General features: G+C 38.5%; 1 protein-coding gene across 2 annotated transcripts in view; it reads left to right on the forward strand.

Moving 5' to 3' along the window:
* Positions 1-27,685, forward strand: part of UNC5C (unc-5 netrin receptor C) — a 426,113-nt gene that overhangs the window by 296,203 nt on the left and 102,225 nt on the right. For both annotated transcript variants that reach the window (XM_061419608.1, XM_061419609.1), the window contains exon 4: positions 4,314-4,417. In XM_061419608.1, the coding sequence (XP_061275592.1) occupies positions 4,314-4,417 (104 nt within the window). The remainder of the gene's footprint in view (positions 1-4,313; positions 4,418-27,685) is intronic.

Raw genomic sequence — 27,685 nt, forward strand, 5'->3', positions numbered from 1 at the left:
CCTCTGATGTGTGGTCACCATTCTCAATTAGGAGACAGCAATTTTCATAAGATGTGCCTTCCATTGGCAGGAATTTGAAAACAGTTGCAAAAACTATATACCAAATCCTAAGAAGAATTATAGCCTGCTACATTCGAACCCATCATCCCTTAACGGTGCTGCTGACTTTTGTCAAAATGAAATTTGTAAAAGAGCAGTAGTTATTATTATAGTCATTCTCCCAATTTCTGTGCACCCCCAACACAGCTGGGTTTCTAGTCCCCCTTCACTCCTAAATTTTTCAAACTTCTCCTTTTACGTTCTTTGCTGCATTTGTCCTGTTGGCCTCCAGACTTCTTAACTTGGCTCCTCTGACAGTTGCCTCTTGGTTTTTCTCCTGTGTCTTGTTCACACCGTAACATTTTTGCAGACAGCTTTTCCTCTGAAATGTTGGTGTCCTCTTTTTTTTTTTCCCTGCTCGGGTATGTCATCTATTTCTAGTGCTTCAGCTATCTCCTAGACAGTGAAGCACAGATCTTCTACCTGGCCTTCTTTTTCCAAACTTCAGACCTGTGGTCCTTAAGGTGATTTTCCTGTCAGGGGACATTTGGCGTTATCTGGAGGCATTTATGTTGTCCTGGCTTGGAGAGCTCTACTGTTATTTGCTGGATGGAGTCCAGGGATGCTGCTAAGAAACTTACTATGCAGAATGCAGCCTCACAACAGGATTATCCAGTCCTGAATGTCAATCATGCTGAGATTAGAAATCATGATCTGGATCTACCGGATTTTTCCATTTCCAAATAGAGGGGGAAAATGTGGAAACGGTGACAGATTTTATTTTCTTGGGCTCCAAAATCACTGCAGATGGTGACTGCAACCAAAAAATTAAAAGACATTTGTTCCTTGGAAGAAAAGCTATGATAAATCTCAACAGCATATTAAAAAGCAGAGACATCACTTTGCAGACAAAGGTCTACATAGTCAAAGCTATGGGTTTTCCAGTAGTCATGTGTGGATGTGAGACCTGGATCATAAAGAAGGCTGAGCTTTGAAAAATTGATACTTTTGAACTGTGGTGTTGGAGAAGACTCTTGAGAGTCCCTTGGACAGCAAGGAGATCAAACCAGTCAATCCTGGTTTGGAAATCAACCCTGAAAATTCATTTGGAAGACTGATGTGAAGCTGAAGCTCCAATACTTAGGCCACCTGATGCAAAGAGCTGACTCACTGAAAAAGACCCTGATGCTGGGAAAGATTGAGGGCAACAGGAAAAGTGGGTAACAAAGGATGAGATGGTTGGATGGCATCACTGACTCAATGGACATGAGTTTGAGCGAATTCTGAGAGATAGTGAAGGACTGGAAAGCCTGGTGTGCTGAAGTTCCTGGGGTCACAAAGAGTCGGACACGACTTGGTGACTGAACAACAATAACAACAAACTGAACATGTACCAAAATAAGTTTGCTATCTTTCTCACCACTTTCCTGCCCATGGTGGTATGATTTCATATAATGATGGTATAAACTTAATAATTGCAATAGCTGAGAATAGAATTATCCTTTCCTCTTTGCACTCTCCAGATACTTAGGTATTCTGGAACAAATGATCTGTTCATTACTAGAATCTGCTTTCTCTTCTTCCTGTCCACTGTCAGTAGCTGAGTTCAGTTCCCCATCATCCCTCCTGATTTATTCAAATAGGTCTCTAACTACCTTCTGCTTCTTTAGCATCACCTCAGTCACACTGAGAGCAATATGACAGCTGGTTTCCTTCCACTGCTTAAAAGCCTTTGAGAGTTTGCTATTCCTTAGCATAGCAGGAGGAGAAGGCAATGGCACCCCACTCCAGTACTCTTGCCTGGGAAATCCCATGGACGGAGGAGCCTGGTAGGCTACAGTCCGTGGGGTCGAGAAGAGTCGGACACGACTGAGCAACTTCACTTTCACTTTTCATTTTCATGCACTGGAGAAAGAAATGGCAACCCACTCCAGTATTCTTGTCTGGAGAATCCCAGGGATGGGAGCCTGGTGGGCCGGCATCTATGGGGTTGCACAGAGTCAGACACGACTAATGTGACTTAGCAGCAGCAGCATAGCAGGAAGGCTTTTCATGAATAGATCTCAGCTTACCTTTCTAGTCTTGATTGTGAATCTTACATATCTTCATCCTAAGTACCTAATAAAATATCTATCATAAGGAGATAATTGATAAATATAAAGGAATTTGTTTTGACTCTTTGGAGATATATGTGCCTCACTCTTTCTAATTCTCCATCCTTATTTTGTGATATGCTGTTTAATTGAACAGCGAGTGAGTCTATATATTATTTGATTTGAGAATTAATTCTAGTCTTTATGTCTTTACCCTACCATGCATCAGATGGGAGGTTTTCAGAATCATTTTTCACAAACAAGATATACCTTATAAGAATATTTTATCCTAGGACTTCCTGGTGGCCCAGTGATTAAGAATCTGCCTGCCATTGCAGGGGACATGGGTTCAATCCCTGGTCTGGGAGTATCACACATGCTGTGGGAAGTCCATATGGCTCAACTACTGAGCCCATGCTCTAGAGCCTTCAAGCCACAACTACTGAGCCAGCGCACCCTAGAGCCTGTGTTCCACAAGAGAAACCACCTCGGGAGAAGTCCGCACAGCATCCCCACTCGAGGCAACTAGAGAAAGCCCCTGGGCAGCAGTGAAGACCCAGCCCAGGCAAAAAAGGAAAAAAAGAACATTTTTATCCCATGAAACTTACTCAGTGCTGCTGTTGCTTTTATTAATATTTTGACAAAATTTTTTATGTTAATGCAGATTTAAAACAAAGAGAAGCTACCATATGAGAAAAGAAAGAGTAGAAATTTTCTGATGTTGCTGTTGAAAGGATACAAATCAACCTTAAGAGATATGAAGGGATGTGTGGGATAAAAAAATATGTATCAGATCAACAGCCGGCAGGTTCTAATGCAGCATCAATTATTTTGCTGTGAGGCTTTGAGTAATTTGAGACATGTGTTTCTTATATGTAAAATAAGAACATGGCTTAGATAACTTTCATGTTCTAATAACTCTGGATTTTAAGTATTTGTTTCTACAGTCTACTCAATTTCTTGATAATAAAATTGGAAATGCCTTTCTGGCAGAAATTTTGCATGATTTATAGAGTCTCTTATCTTACCTCAGACTCACATAGATCCAATAATCTTTTCAGAACCCCTAAACTCTTGAAGGTTTTCTTCTGCCAAGAAATTCACCCAAATAGCAAATAATATGACATGAATTTTTTTCTCACTGCATTTTTCCAGATGGTGCTTTCTTATAGCTCTTGAAAGGCTTAGAGATACACCTCTAGAGTCTTTGGATTTCTACCCATTAGTTCAGTAGGCTGAAATGGTGCTTTTATATTTTTAAGTCATTACTGGGGACATGGGATGAAAAGACAGAGGCTTTAGCTTTTTAATAAAATCTACTGGGTAAAATTTCAATAAATTTTTATTGAGTAGTACATGGATGAAATTTTTTTAACTTTGCCTAAAAAAATGCTGCTCTAAAGCTCTATAACTGACTCATTTATTTTTTAGCTTTGGTGTTTAAAATGATAAAACTGATTTCTAACATTTTTGTGTCTGTCAATAGCAGTTTTTAAGATTGTACTGCATATTGCTATAGCAACTATAACTATATAAATAAGTAATTAGATTCTTATTACATTTGAGCAGAAATAACTAATCTTTGAATTGGAGAATGGTGACATAATTACATATTGAGATATTTCTGGACCCATCCCAATAGTTACTCTTTTCTCTCTCTTATGTTTGAGATACTTCAAGAAGCTATATTTATTTCTCTAGGACTCCAGCATTCTGTTTTCATTCTGAAATAGAAACTTGCTTTTGAGTTATTTATCGAAAGATCTCAGAGTTGTTGCAACTTCAGTAGTATCTGTTGTAAAGAAAGAAAAAATATTAATATACATAAGGGACTCTGTATGAATAAGAATCATAACAATGGGATTACTTTGATTAAAAATGTGATTGTTATAGTTGATTATTAAGAAATACTAGCAAACTGTAATTAATGAGTGTCACTAATTGTTAGAATGAGAATCTCCAAAGCATTCCAGTGAAGATTAAAGTAGGAACAGCTAGTAATCTCTAAATTTCATAATTTCCACTACATAGAATATAATCAGTCACATTATGGCACAGTACTAACATGATTAAAAACTGCAAAGAAACAAAATAATAAACTGCAAATTTATTATTGTATTTTCTAGAAATGAATAAATGTTAATTAGTTTTGTCTTGTATTTTATTACTTGTGCTTTCCAGATCTGCGAAAAACATTTGAGCAGGAACCTCTGGGAAAGGAAGTATCCTTGGAACAGGAGGTCTTGCTCCAGTGCCGACCACCTGAAGGGATCCCAGTGGCTGAGGTGAGAAGAAAAATTCTTTGCATTTAGCAACTGGCACTTAGTTATTCTAACAGAGGCCTAATCCATGGCTAATGGTGCAATGAATTAGGGTATGGCATGATGAATGGTTGGTAATGGAGTCCTAACTGCTTGCTACTGGCAAAATAGATTGATTGGGAACTGATTAATGACTTGGAGTCAATTAGAATGCCCCACTGGACAAAGCCACAGGCAGCTTGGTTTAATTTTGTCATTCTCTTTTAAGAAATCAGAAACACTGTTTTATTTTATCTGGCACTAATCATAAAGAAAGATGGGCTGACTTAATAATGTGCCATCAATTTTATTATTGTTCTTGATACTATGCAAAAAATGTAAGATAGGTGTACATGTGTGTGTATGTGTGACAGCCTGTGAGCTCCACATACATGTTTTCTGCTCTGTGATGTAATCAAGGACATACCTAAAAGCCATAGCCACACACCATGAATAAAAACATGTTTGAGGAATGTCAAGTAGTTTCATCCTATAAGTTTTCCATTAGCTCTTAATTTTCATTTTCTGGTTTTGGTGAAACAAAGCCTATTGAAAGTTCATGAAATATTATAAATCAGATTTATACCATGATTTTTTATTAGCACCAGACAATACAATGCCCTTTGAAAATGCCTGTCCATGGGGGATAGGCCTCCAGGACCACAAGAGTATTCTATGCTCTCCTTGAGACACCATTTAGAGCACACTGCTGAGGAAAATCATCTAATAACATGTCTTTTATTTCATTTCAACTAATTCCAAATTCTGAAAAATGTTACCCTGTTAGGATTATCAGAAGACATTCTAATATACATCAAACACTATTGTCCTGGCAGATCCAGTATCCTACAAACACGAGAAAGCTTTAATTTGATAAGTAACATAACTGCCAACTTGCTGGTGGTCCTTGTTAGCCTCTAAACTACACTGAGTTCTTTGGAATTTTTACTCTTTATTGCATATATGGAAAGAAGCATTTTTTAAATTGCTATAATTTGGGGCTGTATATGGGTCAGCTGATTTTTTGTAAAAATAAGCCTGCAATTTTTCCTGTCTATGAAATTATAAAATAATATTACTAAGACTTACTACATTGTCCAAAATTTTTTAATATTTAATCAATGCACTTATCAGATTTCCATAGTTTTTATGTCCTTTGAAAATTCAGGCAAAAGTGAGAGTCAGCACAGTTAGTGTGTCCCATAACAACAAAATTAAACATCTGATAGCTCTTTCTAAAATAATAATAATAATAAATTAATTAGAAATTTAGGCAGGGCCCTTACAAATGACTCCATTTTCTGTCACTACCATTCACATCTCCAGTCTGTCAATGCAAGACTCTGAGTGGCACTTAATGAAATTTTCTTTTCTTTTACTTTGAAAGAAGAGAGTTGGCTTTTGTCTTGTACCTGACATCCCATGGCACTTTCTAGCACTGTATCAGAGACTATGCATGATTACTTCTGCTTTATCCAACCACACCTTATCTTCTACCAATGACTCACAGGATGATTTATTGTGATTAGAAAGGAAAAAGCTCTTCTCTATGCAACATTTCATTTCACTTATGAAATAAGTATATCTTTCTCCTTAATCATATCTGTCTTAATCTAAAATTTTAATGCAAACCTCCTCCATTAAATTGCCTTAAAGACCAAAACATATCCTGAGTAACACGAGTGTCCACAGACTCTTTTTGACTCAGTGTTTCTTAAAGTGAGCAGATCCCTGCAGAGATTTTCAGTTAGGAGATTCTAGTAACTTCTTGGAGAAGGCAATGGCACCCCACTCCAGTACTCTTGCCTGGAAAATCCCACGGATGGAGGAGCCTGGTAGGCTGCAGTCCATGGGGTCGCTAAGACACGACTGAGCTACTTCTTTCACTTTTCACTTTCATGCATTGGAGAAGGAAATGGCAACCCACTCCAGTGTTCTTGCCTGGAGAATCCCAGGGACGGGGGAGCCTGGTGGGCTGCCGTCTATGGGGTCACACAGAGTCGGACACGACTGAAATGACTTAGCAGCAGCAGCAGCAGTAACTTCTTAATTTTTTTTAGTTTTCTCAGCAAAGTAGTTCACTTTGTCAAGGAGTAAAGATTCATGACTGCAAACTAATTGGCTGTGAATTTTATCTGTATCATCACTGGGGAAGAGACCAATTAACACTTGGCAAGCTCAAAAATCATATACCATTTGACATTCAAAGAACTATATTTAATGTGATTTTTTTTCAAGTCAGGAGAGAGATCAAAAACACTTGCTTGAGAGAAGGCTAATAAACTCCTGTGTAGATTATTTCCAACACCCTTAGAATCACCAAGATGAGAAATCTAATGTATACCTTAACTTGACACATTGCAACTGTCATTTGCTCAAGAGGAGCAGAAAAAAGAGAAAGGGATGAAATATAACGTGATGAATTAAGGGATTATAAAATTATTTTAATTTAATGATATATATATATATTCATTATCTACTATTTTATTTGTTTGAGGAATTTAAAAGCACAAAAATAGAATGAAATGAAATACTGATCTTAAAGGGAAACCAGAAGGTAAAACTCTCATGTGTTACCATAAACAAAATCAGTTTTTAAGGTATCAAGCCATACTGGCAAGGATTCTTGCTTCTTTTGTGTTCTAGGCAAATGATTTTGAAAAACTCAGATACTACATGCTCAACAAATACATGATTTATTGATGCAATTTATCTTTGTTTAGTAAGTATATGTCTAGCACCATCGAACAGGTAGTCAAGTTCATTATTTGTAAAATATCAAGAGGCAATAATTTCCTTCCCACATAAGTCAGTAGGTTTCCAAAGAGCTCTACTAATCTTAAGTTACAGGAGCATCACCTTTGGTGCAAATAATGGCACAGGGATTTCTGTGGTAATAAATTACATTTAATTTTCTTCTCTATTTTGGCTTTAATTTTTGCTACATAGTGTTAAACTAATTTCCATTCAGAACTCTAGGCTTAACCCCATGTCACCATTTCTGACTGTTGGACTTCAAGCAAAGTATTTCAATTCCTATACCTAAGTTTCCTTAATTAAATTACAAACTGAAGATAACAATAGTGTCTCTCCAGAACGTAGTTGAAAATTAAATGAGATGATATATGCAAACAAATCACTTAGAACATGTAGAAGAACTCAAGAAACATTACTATTGTTATTAATATATTATTCCTCTTGATTCAGAGAAGACTGAACTCAGCCTCTGGAATTCACAGTAGTCACTGGCACACTGGGCCTCTGATTGGCACTGTAGGGTATGCAGCGATGAGGCTTCTGTCCAATGAAGAATCACAGAGATTCCCTCCTGTGTCTTCTAACCAGTTATTTTGATTAAAATCCACAAATGCTACAAATGAAGATAAATTTTGGGCTTTAAAATAAGGAAACTCCCTTATTTATGTAACATATTTACTCTAAAAATGACTTGTTACTGTGGAAATCTGCACCAAGTCCTGATGTGCTGCTGTTCTTACTCTGATTTTTAAAGTTATCTGTTTAGTCATCATGGGCCTAGAACACTGGACCAGACTTTGTGTTTCCTCCAAAAGAGGGAATTTGGAGTGGGATTACTGTTGGACGTTCTCCTTTTCCAAGCAAAAGGAAAGAGAAAGTCTCAGAGGAGGAAGAGACCAGCTCAGGATTCCCTGTACTCCACCTCTCCAGGTGGTGACAGTCTGGACAAAAAACTCCTCTCAGTACTCACTGGTTAAGAAAAAAAAACATGTTGCAGGTACCTCAGAGATGAAGCACAAGAGTTTCAGAGCTCTAGTCTTGGCTGTTCCTTCCTCTGGCCTCCTCCTTGCCAGGCCCTCTCTTCATTTTCTTTATTTAAATATTTATCAGCCACACAGCTTCCTTAGCACAGGGCTACTAGCATCTGGCAGAGAAGGCAATGGCAACCCACTCCAGTACTCTTACCTGGGAAATCCCAGGGACGGAGAAGCCTGGTGGGCTCAGTCCATGGGGTTGTGAAGAGTCAGACACGACTGAGTGACTTCACTTTCACTTTTCACTTTCATGCACTGGAGAAGGAAATGGCAACCCACTCCAGTACTCTTGCCTGGGAAATCCCAGGGACTGGAGCCTGGTGGGCCACCGTCTATGGGGTTGCACAGAGTCAGACACAACTGATGTGACTTAGCAGCAGCAACTAGCATCTGGGGGCCTTCTGCAGTATCAAAGGTGCAAACCCTTTAGTTGCTGCATGATAGTATGGTCCAGGGATCCCCAGAAGCAAGCACCTTGGGGTGAGGGGTACCTAGCTATTAATCAGCAGATACAGAACTATTTCAGTATTTCATACCTGGTATGAATGAAGCAGTAAAGCTGCCTGAATGTCAGCCCCTACGTTTTCTGACTTTTTATAGCTCCAACTATTTATTATCTCTGTCAAAATATGTGTGTTTACTCCTTTGCCTGCTTGACTAGATTGGATGAAATAAGAAGAAAAGGGATTTTTGTTCATGTTTATCTCTAACACAAGCAGACTGTAGGTTACATAGTAGATTCTCTGAGTGCATTGAATTAAATGAAATAATAAAGAGTCCCTGTTGGATGTGACAGAGAAGCTGCACCTCAGGAAATGGAACTTTCCAGAAACAGGATGTTTGTCACCACGGAAGCTGTGTGCTGAGAGAACTCAGTGCAGGTGGAGTAAGGGAGTCGGTCAGTCAGAAGGGTTCTAACCCACTGGACCATTTGGATCACTCCAAAAGGCCACTGGGAGTCATGGGACAGGTTAATAGTAATTATATTAAAATTAAAAGTAGACTCTGTGAAAGAAAGAAAATAAATCCCACAAATAATCTGAAATGGTATTGCTCAGTATTTTTAATAACTCTTTTGCAAGGATCAAGCCAAAAATATAAAGCTTTTCTTCCATTTCTGGGGAGGCATTTGCCTTCCTTTAGCAGAAATCTCTCATCTCCCCAAAGAAACCAGAAAATTAATATGCCTGAACGGGTGCTGGGTTGCTCCAGTGGCATAATAGCAGAACTCTGTGAAATGAATCCCTCCTTGCTCATTTTGGTTTATGCCTGGAAAATGTTGCTGTCATATGGTGAGCCAGAAATATACTCAGAGATGCTTTATTTCATCAGATTCTCTCTTTTGGAGAGTACTGGGATCAAAAACATCAATGGATATGACATTTGTTGGCATGACACAAGGAGCAAAACTGAATTTTTCACTAAAATAAACCTGTGATTTGTTTCACCTTAAACAAGGGGATAATTGCTCCTCTAATTATAATTGAACTATTTCTCACAGGAGTCAAATTGGAGGAACAGGGCACCATGTTCAACTTATTGACCCAATTGTGCTTAAAAAGTGTCATCTTATTTATCAACATTCGCATGTCTAATTAGCAAGTGGGAAAATATGGGGTGAAGTGTATAAGAATAGATTATTTGGCAGTCTTGCTCAACAGGAAATAGAATTTTTAAGCTGATAATGCCAGGGAGGAAAGCGGCTGGCAGCCGGAGGCTTCACCAAATATATAGCATCAGGTGGCTGTCCATCTAATTGATTATTAATATGACCACCTAACACTTCGTTTCATGAGAGACCTGCATTGCCATTCCCTCATAATCAGAACTTTGTGTTGATGCATTTCCATGCAGGTACATTGTCTCCCAAGCTGTGCTTTATATTCTTTGTGGTCAAAAGAGGTTTAGAGAGAAGAGTTTGAATACTAATTTGCAGGGAGACGTTGCTTTCAGTGCCCAGTGATATCTATTGGAATTTTCTCCTAGCATGTGTATAACAAGAAGGGTCTTGCCCTACAAACAAGTTTGCTGCAAGTATCAGGTTCCTTGACTGGTAGCCAGCTTGCAAGCTTTACATTGGTCCAGTCAACAGTTGCCAACATTGTCTGTTTATTTTGGTTACTTCATATGATTTTCTGTCAATATGTGCATCTAATAGTTATGCATAGAGATCACCATAAATAGATAACTGGTTTGCAGATAATTCTGTAAACCAATTTAAAAATATAATAAAGTGAACCAATATCAACATCACTTTTTAAAACACAGGAATAAATAATAAACTTTCTTTGGTTTATAATAGATTTGTGGCATGACTTCTGCACACATACAGTGGTTCCTTTGAGCCTATAGTACAAAATCCAGTTTTTATTTTTACTCACTAAATCATTTATTCAAGAAATATTTATTGTCCTCTCACCATGTACTAGACACTCTTCTATTTGAAGGCGATACATGGCAAAGTCCCTAAATGGTAATAAAACACTAAAAACAAGGGGGAAAAAAAGCACAGGATATAATCAGATAATTGTAAGTTAAAGGAAATACGACAAGGTCATATCTGAGAAGGCTGATGGTTGTTGGGGATCAGGAGTCACTTAAAGTTCAAGGAGAATCTATCTGATGAAATAACATTTGAGCTGAGATCTGAATGACAAGAAAGAGCCAGACTTAAAAAGATCTGGGTCAGGAAGCTCCAGGCAGGGGAGGAGAATACCTCAGAATGTGGTTACAGATTAAAAAGGAGGCCAGTGTCTCTGAGACAGTGAGCCAGGAGGAGGGCAGGAAGCCCTTCAGTCAGAGAGTTAGGATGCGCCTGGGGACTGAAACACGGTAGTGGGAAGGGATTTTGTTTCTGAATATATGCAGTCATTGGAGATTTTAAGTGAGGAATTGACATGACCTGATACATTTTACTTCTAAGCTCATTCTTGCTGCTGTAGGGAATGTAGATTTTAGAAGTGTGAGAATGGAAGCAGAGACACCATTCAGGAGATCTTGCCGTACTTCATGCAACAGAAGATAGTTGTTGGTCTTAGGGCAGAAGAGATAAGAGAAAGGTGGAGAAACAAAGGATATATTTTAATTCCTTTGGGAATAGAAATTCTGAACATGGATTTTAAATTTTATTTTATTAAATGAATAAAATCTAGAAAGAATTTGGTTCTTCAGAAGAAAGTGAAATCTTCTGTGCTAAAAAGAGCAAACAATAGAGCTTTTCTTAGATAACCTAAAATCTGTGGTCAGTAGACTTCAGCTGTTTTCAAATACAATCTGTCTCTCAGTGGTGCTTCAGCAATAGGCAGTAACCTATCTTGAGTCCATGATCCCAGGGCAAGAGGGTCTTTTATTTCTACAGTCCTTATTTCATGAAAAAAAAAAAAAAGTTTTTCCTTAGATAAATTCTTTGGCTTTGAAATTTCTTTCAATGATTCTTCATATGCCTAGAGGCACTATTTATTGTAAACTCACTGTGGAAGAAAAGTGGTAGTCGCAGAGAGCGAAAAAGCAGTGTTTTTTAAAAGTGATCAGTTTTAGCAAGAGGCCAAACACTTTTAGTTGGTAAATGCTGAGTTACTTAATCTGAAAGTTTATAGTAAAGACTGGTTAGAAGCTATCTCGTGACTAATTAATTATAGGTCTTTTGCCCTGAAAAAGTTAGCATTTTAAGGACATTTCAGTGTCATTTTGCTCCCTTGTAAGATATTATCAGAGTCATGCTATTTTGGGCTCTTTTGGTGATTGTCACTATTGATTAATTTATCAGCATGCTTTTTATCTCCTAATAGTAGAATTTAAGGTTTAGAAAAAATTTTCAGATTTCAAGACAAGTTCACATCTAAAATGTGGTTCACACACATTCATCTCTCAAAAGCAATGAGTCAGGTGCCTGTGTGCCTGCATGCTCAATTTCATCCCACTCTGTGCAACCCCATGGACTGTAGCTTGTCAGACTCTGTCCATGGAATTTTCCAGGCAGAAATACTGGAGTGGATTGCCATTTCCTGCTCCAAGGGAGCTCCCCCACCCAGGGATTGAAACCACGTCTCCTGCATCAGCAGGCAGATACTTTACTATTGAGCCACCTGGGAAGGCAATGAGCTAGACATGTGTCCAATTAAAGGAGTGTTTCTGCAGCAGGAAAATAGGACCCCTTTCTTAGCAAATTCCTTCTGTTTGCAGAAGCTACAAAATGTCAGTCGTTTCTGTTACTAAACAAGTCCCTACGCCAGACCTGCAGTGAACCAATCACTGAGACACTGGGATTTGCAGCTAAGAGTTTACTCACAGAACAGCCAAGTAAGAAGATGAAGAACAAACTTTAGCTCCGCCTCCTTGAGGTCAAGAGGGTGGGATACTTAAGGGATAAGCAAGGTGGTCTTAGGTTGGGGAAAGGTGATTGGTGGAAGCGGCACAAGGGGTGGGAATGGGTATTCTGCGCAGGCTCATCTCTGTTAAATGCTAATACATATTCAAAATGAAGATGCCCAGTCTTACCTGAGGATGCAGTTTCCAGTCTTCCCTAGTCAACAGGCCACTCACCGCCTAAAACTGGTCACAGGTTCAGTTTTAGTGTCAGGGGTCCCAACCAGCCTTAGCCTCTCGCACTGGGCAGGAGCTGGCTTCAAGTTCCTTTGAAACAACTGGACTCCGTGGAAGCCGGGAAGCTATGTAAGTAAAAGAGGCAGGTAGGGGAAAGAAATACTAAAATACACTTTATCAGTGAAGGCAGTTTGTAAGCAAAGAGGTTTTGACAAGTTGATCCCCTTTCTGTTCTGTAAGACAAGCTCAAGAATTTCTGTTAGTTATCAGCTTCTGTTAAGTCTGTGGGGCATGGTTTTATTTGAACTTGGTTTTTAAAAATCGTCTGGCCTTTTTTTCTTTGTACAGTTATCTAAAGACCATGCTTGAAGACCAATACTTATACAGCATAAAAGTACAAATACTTTCACAAAGCTACTGAAAGGTACAAAGTATATTGGACAGTGGTTAACACAGAAGTGAATGAATGTCTTGTTGCTATTGCCAATCTTGAGAAGCAAATAGCTGCATAAACAAAGTAGCCTTCCATTCTTGACTAGAGATAGTATCAGAACAATGTCTTCACATTGTTGGGAGACTTGGGAGACACGGAGAGTTTCTTTGTATACTCTTTTTTTTTTTTTTTAATGGCAGTTTGCTTCTTGTCTTTTAAGATACTTTTTACCCATAACTTTAATGGGTAAATAACATACATTTGCAGTCTATAATGAAGACTTTCTTGATTGGACATATGAAACACCTGTTGGTAGGGTGAGACCCCCCCCCCCCCCCCGCCCCGCCCCGCCCCAGATCATTCTGTGATTTCAAACTCTGGGGCAATGGAGCTAAATCCTACTTGGTGAAAGGCTGTTGCTGCTACTAAGTCACTTCAGTCGTGTCCGACTCTGTGACCCCATAGATGGCAGCCCACCAGGCTCCCCCATCCCTAGGATTCTCCAGGCAAGAACACTGGAGTGGGTTGCCATTTCCTTCTCCAGTGCATGAAAGTGGAGTGAAAGTGAAGTTGCTCAGTCGTGTCCGACTCTTAGCGACCCCATGGACTGCAGCCTACCAGGCTCCTCCATCCATGGGATTTCCCAGGCAAGAGTACTGGATGGGGTGCCATTTCCTTCTCCAGGTGAATGTCTACAGAAGGCTTATTACCTATCTTTTTAGCATTGTCAAGACTTTACTAGTCAAGGCTTTAGCCATAGGTTATCTGTACTGACTTGACCTGGGAGCTTCTTAACAAGGCAGAATCTCAAGCCCCATACAGGGCACTTAATTAGAATCTGCATTTTAGCAAAATGATCAGAATCATTCTTCAGTACCCGTTCTCAAAGACTAGGATGCACATTGGGATCATCTGGGAATCATTAGAAAATATTGATACTTATAGCCCATGCTAAAGACACTCATTTAATAGGTGTTTTGTGCAGGCTGAGTATCACTATTTTTAATAAGTTTTTAATAGCTCCCTAGGTGATTCTAAAATGCAACAAAATTTGAGAACCCCTGGTCTAAAGGGCAAGGTTAAAACAAACAAATAAGGAAAAGTTCAAACTTGTCACTTCTAAACCAGTCAGTAAAACTTGGCCAACTCCCAGCTTCTAGCTAATGCTTTTTCTAGACGCGTGGCTTGGCTGAGTGTGCATTTGATAATTGCCGCATAATTGCTTTTCCCATTTGTATGATTAATATACCTGTGTTCAACAATTCTAGGCTGAATCTTCATTCTCTCAGGTGTACACATGCTTCTCTATTCTGTTGAGTCATTTTCAACCTCAGTGCTCTGACTTGAGGGACCCTTTAGCAGCGTAACCTTTTTGATTGATACGGATTTTTCTAGCTAACGCTTGCTGGACTCACTTTTCATATTGGGTGGCATGTGGCAGTTTCCCTTTGTTAATTAGAACAAATGTGCCAATTATGTTAATGTTTCTCCAGATACCAATCAAAGAATAATTAGACACAACACATCTGTCTTGCACAGGGGAGTAGAATAGAAAAGAAAACTGCAAGATGCATTGCTCTTTATTATTTACATATATGGATAAATAGTTCTTTAGCCAATCACATGGTTAGCAGTTCATATATCAGGAGGGCATAGGGTACCAATAGCTATTTGGGAGTCTGAGCACCTCTCCCTGTTAGCAATTTCCTGAGCAAAGTCTATTTCTAAAGGATCTCTGCAAAGAATTTAAGTGTTCTGTCTTTTCTTTCAAAATAAATAAATAAATAAATTTACATTTCTGTATCAGTAAAATGTAGGTATGTCATTTACCCTGAACTGTAGAAAGAAACAAATTCTTAAGTATTCACAACTCTCAAAAAGAATTCAATTTTATTGATATAAAAGAGCACACTGAAAGAAATCACAAAATTCAGCCTATAGGATTATATTGAAGGTATTGTAAATATATGCAAATCACTATTGGATTTATAATCTGTTACAGTTTCTACTTATATGTTTCCATGTGTCTTAATTTTGGAGCTTTCCGATTAATGGAAAAATTGAATTTGCTTCTGTTGTTTTATTGACATTTACAGTCCATACTGGGCAGGGTTTTAGAGAGATGTGGTTGTAGCCTAATTATTTCATAATGTGAGTAATGCCTCTGCCCTTATGTTGTTTCTGGCAGAATGGAGATGAGACCTATGAAACAGACACATTAGCCTTCTTGAGGGTAGTCAAAATGTATCCTAACCACTTCTCAGATAAAGCTTTTGTTTAGAATTTAAAGTACATGCACTCTAGCAAAGTATGGCTTACATTCCTAACATTTGATAATATTAAACTATGTACTTTTGTCATCTAAGGTTAAAACATCATCCTTGTTTTTATAATGTCTATATTATTGTGGTTCCAAATATTATATTGTCACTATCATTCTTTTATAGACAGTTGGCCAGAAAAGAAGAATGAATTTCAGATTATAGATTCTTCTTACTGTGACACTTAGGAACAACTAAGAGAAGACTTTTAATATATTTGGAAATAGTTGAGTTTACTAATGCTAGTGCAAGGCATTTCTGTAAAGCCCCTAATACATGAATAATCTGGAATATATTCCTTTTGCCCAGGGGCTTGGAAGGGATAAGGCAACAAGGAAGTAGACGTAGGTGTTGTTTTACTTTTTATTATATCATTCTGCCCCAAAGGTTTATCTTTTATTTTTTAATAGTAAAACATGAACATAGTTAGGTTTTAAACAATTTTAGTAGTGAGCCATAAAAAAGTAACTTAAGTAATTTTTAGAAAATAATTGTTGTGTAAATGGGTCCCCCACTTTATGTACTCTTAACATTGGGAGTTTTGAAGTCTGTCTTAGGTAACCTAGCTTTTATGATATTTCACTAGAAAGAGAAATGAATAAAGGTGAGAAAATGAGTGTAGGAAGCCAAGATTAAACATGGGGATTATTTACCCCATCTGGAATGTTAATCTACTTTCCTGTCTTTGCTGGTGATGTAAATAAAAAATTAAAGTGAGAAAATAGAGTATTTAGGGAAAAGATAATAGAGTTTTGAAAGATGAGGGTGCTTGAATGCTCCAGCAACTGCTCAGAAGAGGTTATGCAAGCCTGAGCCCTTGAAAAATGCTCTCCATGTTTTTCTGCACAACTTCTCTTCCCCTGACAGCACTTACAGAGCCAATAGTTCTGAATTTTATAAAATATCAGTAACAATAAAACTATAAAACCGTGCATGTAAGAGCCATAAAAAAAAAGTTGATCCTTAAATCACACCACACACAGAAAGGGATGGCAGTTTTACACACCTTTTCTGGGAAAACACAATATGGGGTCAATATGCTGTAGTCCTAAAACTTAAAATCAAATTGGGACTCACTCATCATTAATAAAATCATGTTAGGGTTTTCAGAACTATGTGCCAGGCTGAAGGCATTAACAGGACTGAAAGGCCTGTTGGAGGAATTTCTAAACGGTTTCTCATTTTACCATAACAGCTGGGAAGCAGTCCTCTTACAGGATGGCTTGAAACGTGACGTACACTAGGGGGGACTGAGGTTGTAAATAAGGAGAAACTTCCTAATCAGGAGAGTTTTATGAATGAAGTCTCACAAACCAACACCATTAGTCCTATGTAGTGGAAAACTGAAAGATTTCTGTTTTTTTGTTTTTTTTTTCCCCCTGTTTGGTATTATGAGTATAGACGTATGGTTGTTCAGTCACTCAGTCATATGTATTTCTTAATAAAGACACTGAGGAACACAGAAACATCAGCATTTAAAATACATTAGTGCAGATGGATGTAGTTCTGTTTGGGGTAAAGTTAGAGAAGAGGCAATTAAATTGCCTAATCTAACTCGCTCTTAATTCTAAGTGCTTTACCTTCCATAGTTCATTAAATCCTCCCACAAGCCTGGTAGAAATGGTCTTTCCTGTTGTACAGGTGAGGGTTGTGATTCTAGGAACTTACAACCTACCCGTGACTGCTGACTCAGCAAGTGGGAGGACCAAAACACAGCCAAGTCTGGCCAGGTCCAAAGCCCATGTTTTGTTCTATAGCAAAATGCTGTATTGACTGCATGATTTTGAAATTTAATTCATTAAAATGGCACATCGTATGTAGCCTTATTTGACCAGTTTTCATGAGCTAATCATATAATATCCAGACAAAAATTATTTTATGGGAAAAGTTCTTTGTTTTAATATAATTATCTCCTTGAGGGCTTCCTGGGTGGCTCAGTGGCAAAGAATCTGCCTGCTAATGTAGGAGACGTGGGTTTGATTCCTGGGTCAGGAAGATCCCCTAGAGAAGGAAATGGAAACTCATTCCAGTATTCTTGCCTGGGAAATCCAAGAACAGAGGAACCTGGCAGGCTGTATAATCCATGAGGTTAAGTCATCTCACTGATTTTCCAAAAGTAGGGTACTCATATTTACCTGAGTTGTATGTTACTATTTATACACAATTCTTAAAATGGTTAGAATTTTAGAATGTAAAAGAGAAGTTAAACTCCACTTAAGATCCATTAATAAAGAATATCTCAATGATTTTTAAATATTTAATGTTCAAGAACTTTTCCAAAATGTATTTTTTTTGTATCTTTTTTTTCAATAATTTTTTAAATTTTATTTTATTTTTAAACTTTACAATATTGTATTAGTTTTTGCCAAATATCAAAATGAATCTGCCACAGGTATACCTGTGTTCCCCATCCTGAACCCTCCTCCCTCCTCCCTCCCCATACTCTCCCTCTGGGTCGTCCCAGTGCACCAGCCCCAAGCATCCAGTATCGTGCATCGAACCTGGACTGGGGACTTGTTTCATACATGATATTATACATGTTTCAGTGCCATTCTCCCAAATCTCCCCACCCTCTCCCTCTCCCACAGAGTCCACAAGACTGATCTATACATCAGTGTCTCTTTTGCTGTCTCGTACACAGGGTTATTGTTACCATCTTTCTAAATTCTATATATATGCGTTAGTATACTGTATTGGTGTTTTTCTTTCTGGCTTACTTCACTCTGTATAATAGGCTCCAGTTTCATCCATCTCATTAGAACTGATTCAAACGTATTCTTTTTAATGGCTGAGTAATACTAACTCCATCTCATTAGAACTGATTCAAATGTATTCTTTTTAATGGCTGAGTAATTCTAAAATTAAATTAATTGGTATATGCTGCTGCTGCTGCTAGGTCACTTCAGTCGTGTCTGACTCTGTGCAACCCCATCCCTGGGATTCTCCAGGCGAGAACACTGGAGTGGGTTACCATTTCCTTCTCCAATGCGTGAAAGTGAAGTTGCTCAGTCATGTCCAACTCTTCGCGACCCCATGGACTGCAGCCCACCAGGCTCCTCTGTCCATGGGATGTTCCAGGCAAGAGTACTGGAGTGAGGTGTCATCACCTTCTCTGTGGTATATAATATATGTCATTTTTATCTATCATAGTACTGCTCTTACTTTTGTGATAGTTTATGATAAATAGAACTTACTTCCCTGTTGGCTCAGACAGTTAAGAATCTGTCTACAATGCAGGAAACCTGGATTCAATCCCTGGGTCGGGAATATCTCCTGGAGAAGGGAATGGCTGCCCACTCTAGTATTCTTGCCTGGAGAATTCCATGGACAGAGGAGCCTGGTGGGCTACAGTCCATGAGCTCACAAAGAGTCTGGCCCAACAGAGCAACTAACACTTTCACACTTTCAGTACTTAGAAGTCACATGAATCTTTCAGCTTCTAGGGTCAAAAAATGTATGTATTACTAAGACTCAGTGGAATCCAACATTGTAATTGTGTGAAACTTCAGCAGTCATAATTATTCAACAATTTGCCTTATTTCTAGCACTGCAGTAGTGCTTGGTGCATAGATATTCATAGAGTGAACTAGTTTTGGGTAGATCTTACTGACTTTTATTTTCCTGTGCAATCATGTCTGTTTCTTATCTTTAAATGTAGCAGCATGTCTCAATTGAGGTTATTTTCAAAACCTTACTGCTTATGGTAATAGTTTTTTCATATGGATAAAGCTCACTCATTCATGTCTCTGTTCATATATTCATCCCTGCTTTCTTTCACCACACTTCATCGTGATGGCTTTACTTCTGTGTTTCAAACAACAGCTTTTGCAAGTGCTCTTCTCTGTACCTGGAACATTCTGGCTCAGGGTTGGCTCTTCCTAGGTACTCATGTCCTAGTGTGTAGTTACTTCTTAAGAGAAGCCGTGTCTGTTATCTAAAGCAAGGCTCAGCCAACTATACTGTACAGGCCAAATATGACCCACCTCCTGCCTGTGTAAATGAAGTTTTAGTAGAACACAGCCCTGCTCATTCATTTATGTATTGTCTGTGGTTTTTGTTGAGGGACCATATGGCCCCTAAAGCCTAAAATATTAAATATGTAGTCCTGTACAGAAAGTGTTTTCTGACCTGATCTAAAGCACTGTATAATGCTGATTTACTTTTTCTAGACTTTAGCACCACTGAAATTATCCAATATGTTAATTTATTTATATGTTATTTTCTTTTCTCTTGAAAAATCACTTTTAACAGACTTTATATGGTTTATTGATGAATCCCAGGTACCAGGAATAGTGAGACCACATAGTAGATGTTCAACAAATATTAATTGAATAAATGATCAATATATTTTTTAACATCTCTGCTAGGACATTATGCTTGATAAATGAAGTGAAAGTGGCTCAGTCGTGTCCAACTCTTTGTGACCTCCATGGACTATACAGTCCATGGAATTCTCCAGGCCAGAATACTGGAGTGGGTAGCCTTTCCCTTCTCCAGGGGATCTTGCCAATTTAGGGATTGAACCCAGGTCTCCTGCATTGCAGACAGATTCTTTACCAGCTGTGCCATAAGAGAAGCCCATTATGCTTGATAGGGTGCCTACAAAATGTATTCAAAATGAATCATATTGTATGTATTATATATATTGATATATATACAAGATATATATTATAAATATATATTTTAAATATATATATGCAAAGTAAGACTCTCAAGAACTTTTGTGGTTGGTATCCACAAACTCTACATAAATTATTACAGTACAGTGATAAATGGTTTGAAAAGAGTGCCAGAGCTGCGCATAAAAGGAAAATGCTGATTTTGCTTATGAGAGACTAGGAAGGCTTTAAAAAGGAAGCATCTTCTGAGGTGAACATTCAGGAAGGAATGGAATTATCTCAGCAGAAAAGGAGGAGAAAGGCATTCTGGGTAGAGTGCACAGACAGTACAAAGGTATGAGGTGGCCGTGTTCTGATGATCACATCAGAGGCAAAAGCTGAGGAAACATTAGGAAGTTCGGTGTGCCCAGAGAGTAGGATTAAGTTTCCAAGGTAAAGCTATTACCATCCAGGGTCCTTGGACTCCTTAATCAATAGAAATTGGTAAGAAGCAGATGAGGAATTCAGACAAGGCTTTATGGGGCTTGGCCTGTAGCAAGAGGAAGTGAAAACAAGAAATAGGTGGCCTGCTTCCTTAAGTGGCATGAGGGTGAAGGCAGATCAGTAGGTCCTGCCGGAAGGGTGGCCTTGAGGGTCTGCCCACTCCCTTGGTGGTGCTGTGTGCAGAGATCATGCATGCACAGTACTCTGCTTTTGCTCCTAGTACCTCAGAAATGGCACTTGGTTATTAGCCTTTTTGTATCTTATTGTTCATAATTTGCTGCAGCTCAGGCATGACACGGCTGAGTGACTTCACTTTCACTTTTCACATTCATGCATTGGAGAAGGAAATGGCAACCCACTCCAGTGTTCTTGCCTGGAGAATCCCAGGGATGGGGGAGCCTGGTGGGCAGCTGTCTGTGGGGTCGCACAGAGTCGGACACGACTGAAGTGACTTAGGAGGAGGAACAGGCATGTACACAGTTATTTTTAGTCCCTGTTTCTTTGTATTTCTGTTGCTTAGAGAGACATTTGTTCAGGTGCAGGTACTCCAGTAAAGGATCCCAGATCCCAGCGTATCTCAAAGTTAGAGCAGGAATCAGGGGCAGCTTGCAAAAGCTTTCATATGGCACACCGTGCAATTTGAGTTCTTAAACTGGATACAGTGATACATGAAGAACATTTTTACTGATGTTTTTTTAAGATTTACTTTTTAGAGAGAATTCTGTTGAAATTAAAATGGTATCACACTACTTAAGAAGAGTGGGGCTAGGGAAGAGAGCCAGGTTTGAGAAATATTTGAATAGTGTTGCCAAACCCAGGTTTAGCTGCTTACCGATCATAAGCCAGTAATTCAAGAGGCAAGTGTCAGTAGAAAGGAAAGATACTGAAATTAGAAAAGCTGGCATACTGAGAAGAACTTGTGTCCAGAAACAAACTCTGAAGATTCTGCTCAGCCATGACAGTTTTTAAAGGAATTATGGAGAAGAATCTCAGTGAATCATTGAGGCGGGAGTTTGGTTTCTGCATCATTCTCCATTGCATGCAGACTGGCTGGCTCTTTTCAGATGTTCTCTTGCCCCAAGGATCTGCCTGCAGGGTTACTAAGGGAGCTGTTAGGGGTAGAGAACTAGTCATTTCTTAACTGCTTAATCCCTCATTCTTTTTGTCTAGGAGAAGAATCAAGGGGCTAGATAGAGCATGTTATGCATTCAGGAGAGCATAAGTCAAGAGTTAGTTTCAATTTCTTAGTGATCTCATTCCTATAATTAAGTTCTTTTAAGGTTAGAAGGGAACAGAAATGGGCAAACAGGAAAGAGGCAAAAGACCTGCTTTCAATTCCCCACCATCGAACATCATCAAACATCATTTGAATTCTATGGAATTAGGGGTGAAGATCCATCTCCTGTAACTTTTTCATGCTGACATAGGGAGCCGTATTCAATATGGGTCTGTAGCATCTCTTTGCTGACAGTTTTAGTTGTCCTCTTACATGTATGGGCAGAGTAGGCTACAGGTATTTTGATGCCCATTAAGATATAGATTATTATGTGCAATAATGTTAATCCCTTCCCTTAAGGTCAGTTCTTGGGATTGTGCTAGCCACAGATTCAGTACTGCTCAAGATGGAGCAGCTTGTGTCTACAGTCTGGTCATCATGAAGTTGGCTTTCCTTCCCCTCTGGTGGCACTTACAGTATCTGTAAAACAACTCAGGAATGTGCCTCAGACACTGAGTCTGTGACTCTGTTGTCCTAATCATGAACTGTTTGGCTTTGTACTGGGGAGGGGATTGTAGGGTTCTGCTTAGTTCTAGTAGAATCTGTAACTTAATGGAATGTTTTGAAGAGAGCTGTGAGAATTATTATAAACTTTGAGTTTAGAGATGGGAGGATAATGATTCAAGAAGACCAAGTTTATAGAGAGAGGACCTTTGTTAGGTGATATTGAGGTCAATTCAACACCTTAAACTGTTCATATTTGTTGAGTATGTACATAGAATTATCTGGAAAGTAATTGGAAATGTGAATTATCTAGAAAGTTATTGGAAATGTGAATGGAACATAACAGAACTTAAGACTGAAGTTAATGATTTTTGAGTTAGAGGCCATGAGAAGGAATCACCCAGTCAGTACATTGAGGCTGGTTGTTTGAAAACCTGGCTTCATTTATAATCGCCTGAGGAGCTTTAAAAACTCAGATGCCTCGGTCCTTTGTCAGCCCAGTTAAATCAGACCTGCAGGTAGGGCCCAGGCATGGGAAAGTCTTCCCGTGATTGTGGGGAGTCTCAACAAAGTGGAGAACCACTGCTGTAAAATTAAAAGAGGAGAAAATGAAAGAGATCCCTGGGGAGGACTGTGAAAATGCTAGATGAAATGAAGGGACCAGGGAAAGAGGTCTGAGAAACAGCAGTCAAGTGGCAAGAATACATAAAAGAGTGAGAGAAAATGCCCTTGGACTGGGCAGTTGGGGAGGTCTTTGGTCACCTCTGAAAGTGAAGTGTGAGCTGTGAGTGTGAATGCAGACAGCAGTAAGTTGAAGACTGAATGGATGGGCAGGTAAATAGCTGGGGACTGAAGATTCTGCTCTTTCAAGCAGTTTAGCCAAGAAGGGAAGGAGAATGCAGAAGCATAGATGAGAGGGATGGGCTTGTCACCGGTAGTTTTGTTGGTGGCTTATTTTGGGGATGGAGGAGATGTTCATGTTTGTGGGTGACTTGATAGAAGAAAGGAAGAGCTTTGAGAGGACTTTATATCTTTTGGCCTATTTGTTCTGTTAAACACATACTTCATCTGCTGAGATTAAAGAAGATCACAAGAATATTAAGTAGTTTGTTGATTACCTAGGACCTGAAAAAGCCTCAAGAGGTGGAGGAAGTGGCCAATGAGTACAAATCCAGTGACAGATTCAGGAAGATGAAACTGAATCCTGTTTGCTAATAACACTTTTCGGCTAGCATAAGATGATTTTGTTTTCATTTGTCTTCCCTTGATTGAATGTTGAGCAATGTGAAGATCTCACATTGTGAAGATTGTTCTTTATAGAACTATATCACTTTGCTCAGCATCTTTTCCATAGATCATGTTGCCTAAGAAAATAACAAACCACAGTATTGTTAGATCTAACACAGCTGAACCTGGATATGTACAAATAGAAGGTGTCCTTAAGACAGAATTTGATGGAAAGTTGTTAGGTTAAAAAAAAGTGACCATTAAAACTATTTTTAAATATTTTATATTAGGTGGTATTCTTTCCTGTTTACTAAACTTAGATCTTAATTTATGAAAGTCATTTAAACTAGTAAAGATACTAAAAGTTAAGTTATATCAAATTTTAACTGGAGTAAAGTATTTACACTGTAGAAGAATAATATTCAGTTCAGTTCAGTCGCTCAGTCGTGTCCAACTCTTTGCGACCCCATGAATCGCAGCACACCAGGCCTCCCTGTCCATCACCAGCTCCCAGAGTTCACTCAGACTCACGTCCATCGAGTCAGTGATGCCATCCAGTCATCTCATCCTCTGTCGTCCCCTTCTCCTCTTGCCCCCAATCCCTCCCAGCATAATATTAACACCAGCTTTAAGTCATAGGAATAAAAGTGAAAGTGAAGTCGCTCAGTCACGTCCAACTCTTTGCAACCCCATGGACTATTTATAGCCTACCAGGCTCCTCCGTCCATGGAATTTTCCAGGCAAGAGTACTGGAGTGGGTTACCATAGGAGTAATCAAAAGTGCTTTCATATATCATTTTTAACATCTCATGGGACCTTTATGAAGAAGGCAGGGCAGATATGAATATGTAGAGATTAAAAGGTTTAATGATATTAAGTGATTTGCCTAAAGTCAAACAATTAGTGGATGGGACAGGTGGGTCTTAACTCTAGTCCTTAGAACTTGAAACTAAAGTGTCTTTTGGTAAGCTCTCATTGGCTTTATGTAAATGTGAAGCAATATGTGTAACTATGGAAGTACTCAGGAGAAATATGCAGAGTTCTGTTCACTAGTCCCCAACTCCCACTCCTATTATCCTGTTCCTTGGTCTTCCTGATTATCAGCCTCTCTCATTCTCCCCTGATAGATTTCCTTTCTTGATGACGGAATCACTATCCTCCCATACCCTAGAATAGTGAACTTCACATTTTTCTTAGCATATTTCTAAAAGATTTAAATAAAGATAAATCGATAGCTTACATATAGCTCACCAACAATTTTAAGTTAATATCTGAAATGTTCTTCATAAAATTAAATAGTAGAAAAAGATATTATGTCTGGGTATATTATAAATATTTGACATCTTTAAATAAAGCGATTAGGTGTCTTAAGATGACCCAATGGAATGCAAACACCAAACACCACAATGATTTCTTAACCCAAATCATCCATTGATAAAATGAGAACAAGTTTTCTTTAATAGAAGGTAATATTTGGATTGATCTTTTTTCTATCTTATATTTCTACACCACTTCCTCCTTGGATTTTTTTTTTTTATCCTGAAATAATACACCTGATGCACAAAAATTTTAGTTACCATTCCATACCTCTCTCTAATAAAAAATATGTGTGTAAGTTTTATATCTTTTGACAATAGAGATATGTGTTAAATTTCTTTTGGATTAAATTGTCAGTACATTCATCCTAATTAAATGATTTGTCTAAAGAATCCAAGTATCCTGCAGTTGTTGGTAAATAATTATTTAATATAGAGACTGAGTTTTTATTAGAGTTACGTCTTTAAATAGGAGAAATGATGTTGTCATCCTCCCCAGTTAGCTCATTTAGCTATGTTTGAATGTTACTTTCACTGAAATGAGACTGGATAACATCAATTTTATTTCTGTCATCTATAATAGATTCAAATACTGAGCTGCTTCTCATCCATAAATAAGTAAATAGGAACACATGGAGTTATATTGAACAACATCCCCCAACTCTATACATTTTCTGAATTATACACCAAAAATCATAGTGTTCTATCATCAACTTGAAACTAAAGTGTCTTTTGGTAAGGTCTTCTTGGCTGGCATATTAGCTCCTCCATCAATTTTGATGAAAACAAATAATTGTAAACTGGCGATTTTCAAGTGGAAAATAATTAAAGTATCTTACTCTGTCAACTTCCACACTTAGATTTCTAATAACTTACTTGCTTGGTACCCTTGGGTTTCTTACCCCCTCACAGTGTACCATGATAAGATTGGGATAAAGAGAGGCCTTTATTTTGAAAAGTAGAGGACAAGTTCTCAAGGCAAGTTCTTTTTAAGATGCATATGGGTGTTCAAGATATGAATATTTAATTCCATAAATACTACTTGTTCATGTAGGTGCCCTTTAGAAAAGTTTGTATGCTGCTGGGTACTTGAATCACAGTTTGAAATCCTTACACCTTCAAACTATCTGAATTGAAAGAGTTTTCCCTAAAACATTTATATGCCTTGTTTTATAATACTTCATATGATTTAGTTTAAGATGTTATTTCTTCAGGTCATTTGCACGTGAAGAGGACCGTCTAATGTGGAATTAGAAACCATCCATACTTAAATACATTTTAAGTCACTGCCAAAAATTTGAGGGCCAGTTTTGGGGAGGAAGGAGGTTTTCCTGATGCCCTTGAAATCAAAGTACACCTAGTCCTAGTGTTAGCTCTGAAAGTAAATACAAGTTAGTCCTTTCAGACAGGACAGAGTATGGGTGGTAACAGAGGATCCTCTGTCTCTTTCTGACGGATCTCACTGCCTTCTGGAGGACATCAGCCAGAGCTAGCCCAAGTCCATGTCCTGGAGTAGCTAAGGTGTTCTTCAGTGTCTCAGCTTCTTCCAGCCACCAACATGTGATCTGGAGCTCACAAGTATGTGGCACTAGAGTTGCCTCCTCCCAGTTCTTTGCTTAGTAGATGAAAAAAGGCCCAGAACTCAAGGCAGTTGTTATTCAGATCTATGCTCACTCCACAAGCTTTGTAAGCCTGTGGCGGTTCTTATGTATGAACATCAATTATCTCATGAGGAATAGAGGTTATGTCCATAATATACCCAGCTAGGTGTCTGAAATGCCTCCAACATGGCCACCTGTCATGACCTTTTCACTCATGGCCAACATGCTGCCTCCCTTTCACCCCCGTCTCTGTCCTCAATGTTTCAGCAGAGGGAAAACACTCTGCTTTTGAACTCTCCTTAAACCAGGTCACTGTTAGTTTGCAACTTCCTGGGGAGCTTCCTGGATGAAATCAGAAACTTGCCCTCATAGAGGGAGGTCAGAGACCTGAGGAGGAGGCAGACCACTCCAGATTGGTAGGTGGCAAGTTTAATAAGCAAGGAAACTTACGTACAAAACTTGTCTTGGATGACCACAGAAGGGATAGATTTCTGCATCTGCTTGCCAGCATCTTTAAGAATTAATTTAGAGGCCTAAAATTATGCTCATTTTTTTATCTGCTTTTGGTATTTCTTAGTATTCACCTTGATTGTCATTTATCTCTCCTCTGCAGTTTGTTGGATTAGAATTTATGTCCCCAATTTTATAAGAAAATGATGAAGATTTCACATAACCCAATTAAATATTATGGTAGTCCTTTTCATCTTTAATAAATATTTTAGAAAACAAAACAAATATGGAGGCCCAAATATGGATTCTGTCACACGTACCATCAAGATGGTCTCAACATCACATTATTATCTCAAAACTGCATCCTTGGGCAGCTTCTAGTGCAAGAAAGGCAAGCAGAGTATACATTCTAAGGACAGGGGAGGCTGTGAAGGACCTTTAATTGCCCAGGTCCCACTCACAGGTCAAGCTGCTGCCCTGTCCTCTTGATTACGTCCCCCAACAGTTATGATGTGCATTAGAGTCTATAGGGTGTCCTCTCCAACTCCAGGTTGAGTCTCTACTTGCCCCATTTGTTAATTTTGGGGTTTTGTTTTGTTTTCTTGCCTTTGCCTTGGGAGACAGATCCAAAATAATAGTGCTGTGTTTAATATCACAGTGTTCTGCCTGTTTTCTTCTTGTGTTTTATGGTTTCCAGTCTTACATTTTGGTCTTTAATCCATTTTGAGTGTATTTTTCTGTGTAGCTTAA

The sequence above is a fragment of the Bos javanicus genome, chromosome 6, assembly GCF_032452875.1.
Source record: "Bos javanicus breed banteng chromosome 6, ARS-OSU_banteng_1.0, whole genome shotgun sequence".
In the NCBI taxonomy this organism is placed as follows: Eukaryota; Metazoa; Chordata; class Mammalia; order Artiodactyla; family Bovidae; genus Bos; species Bos javanicus.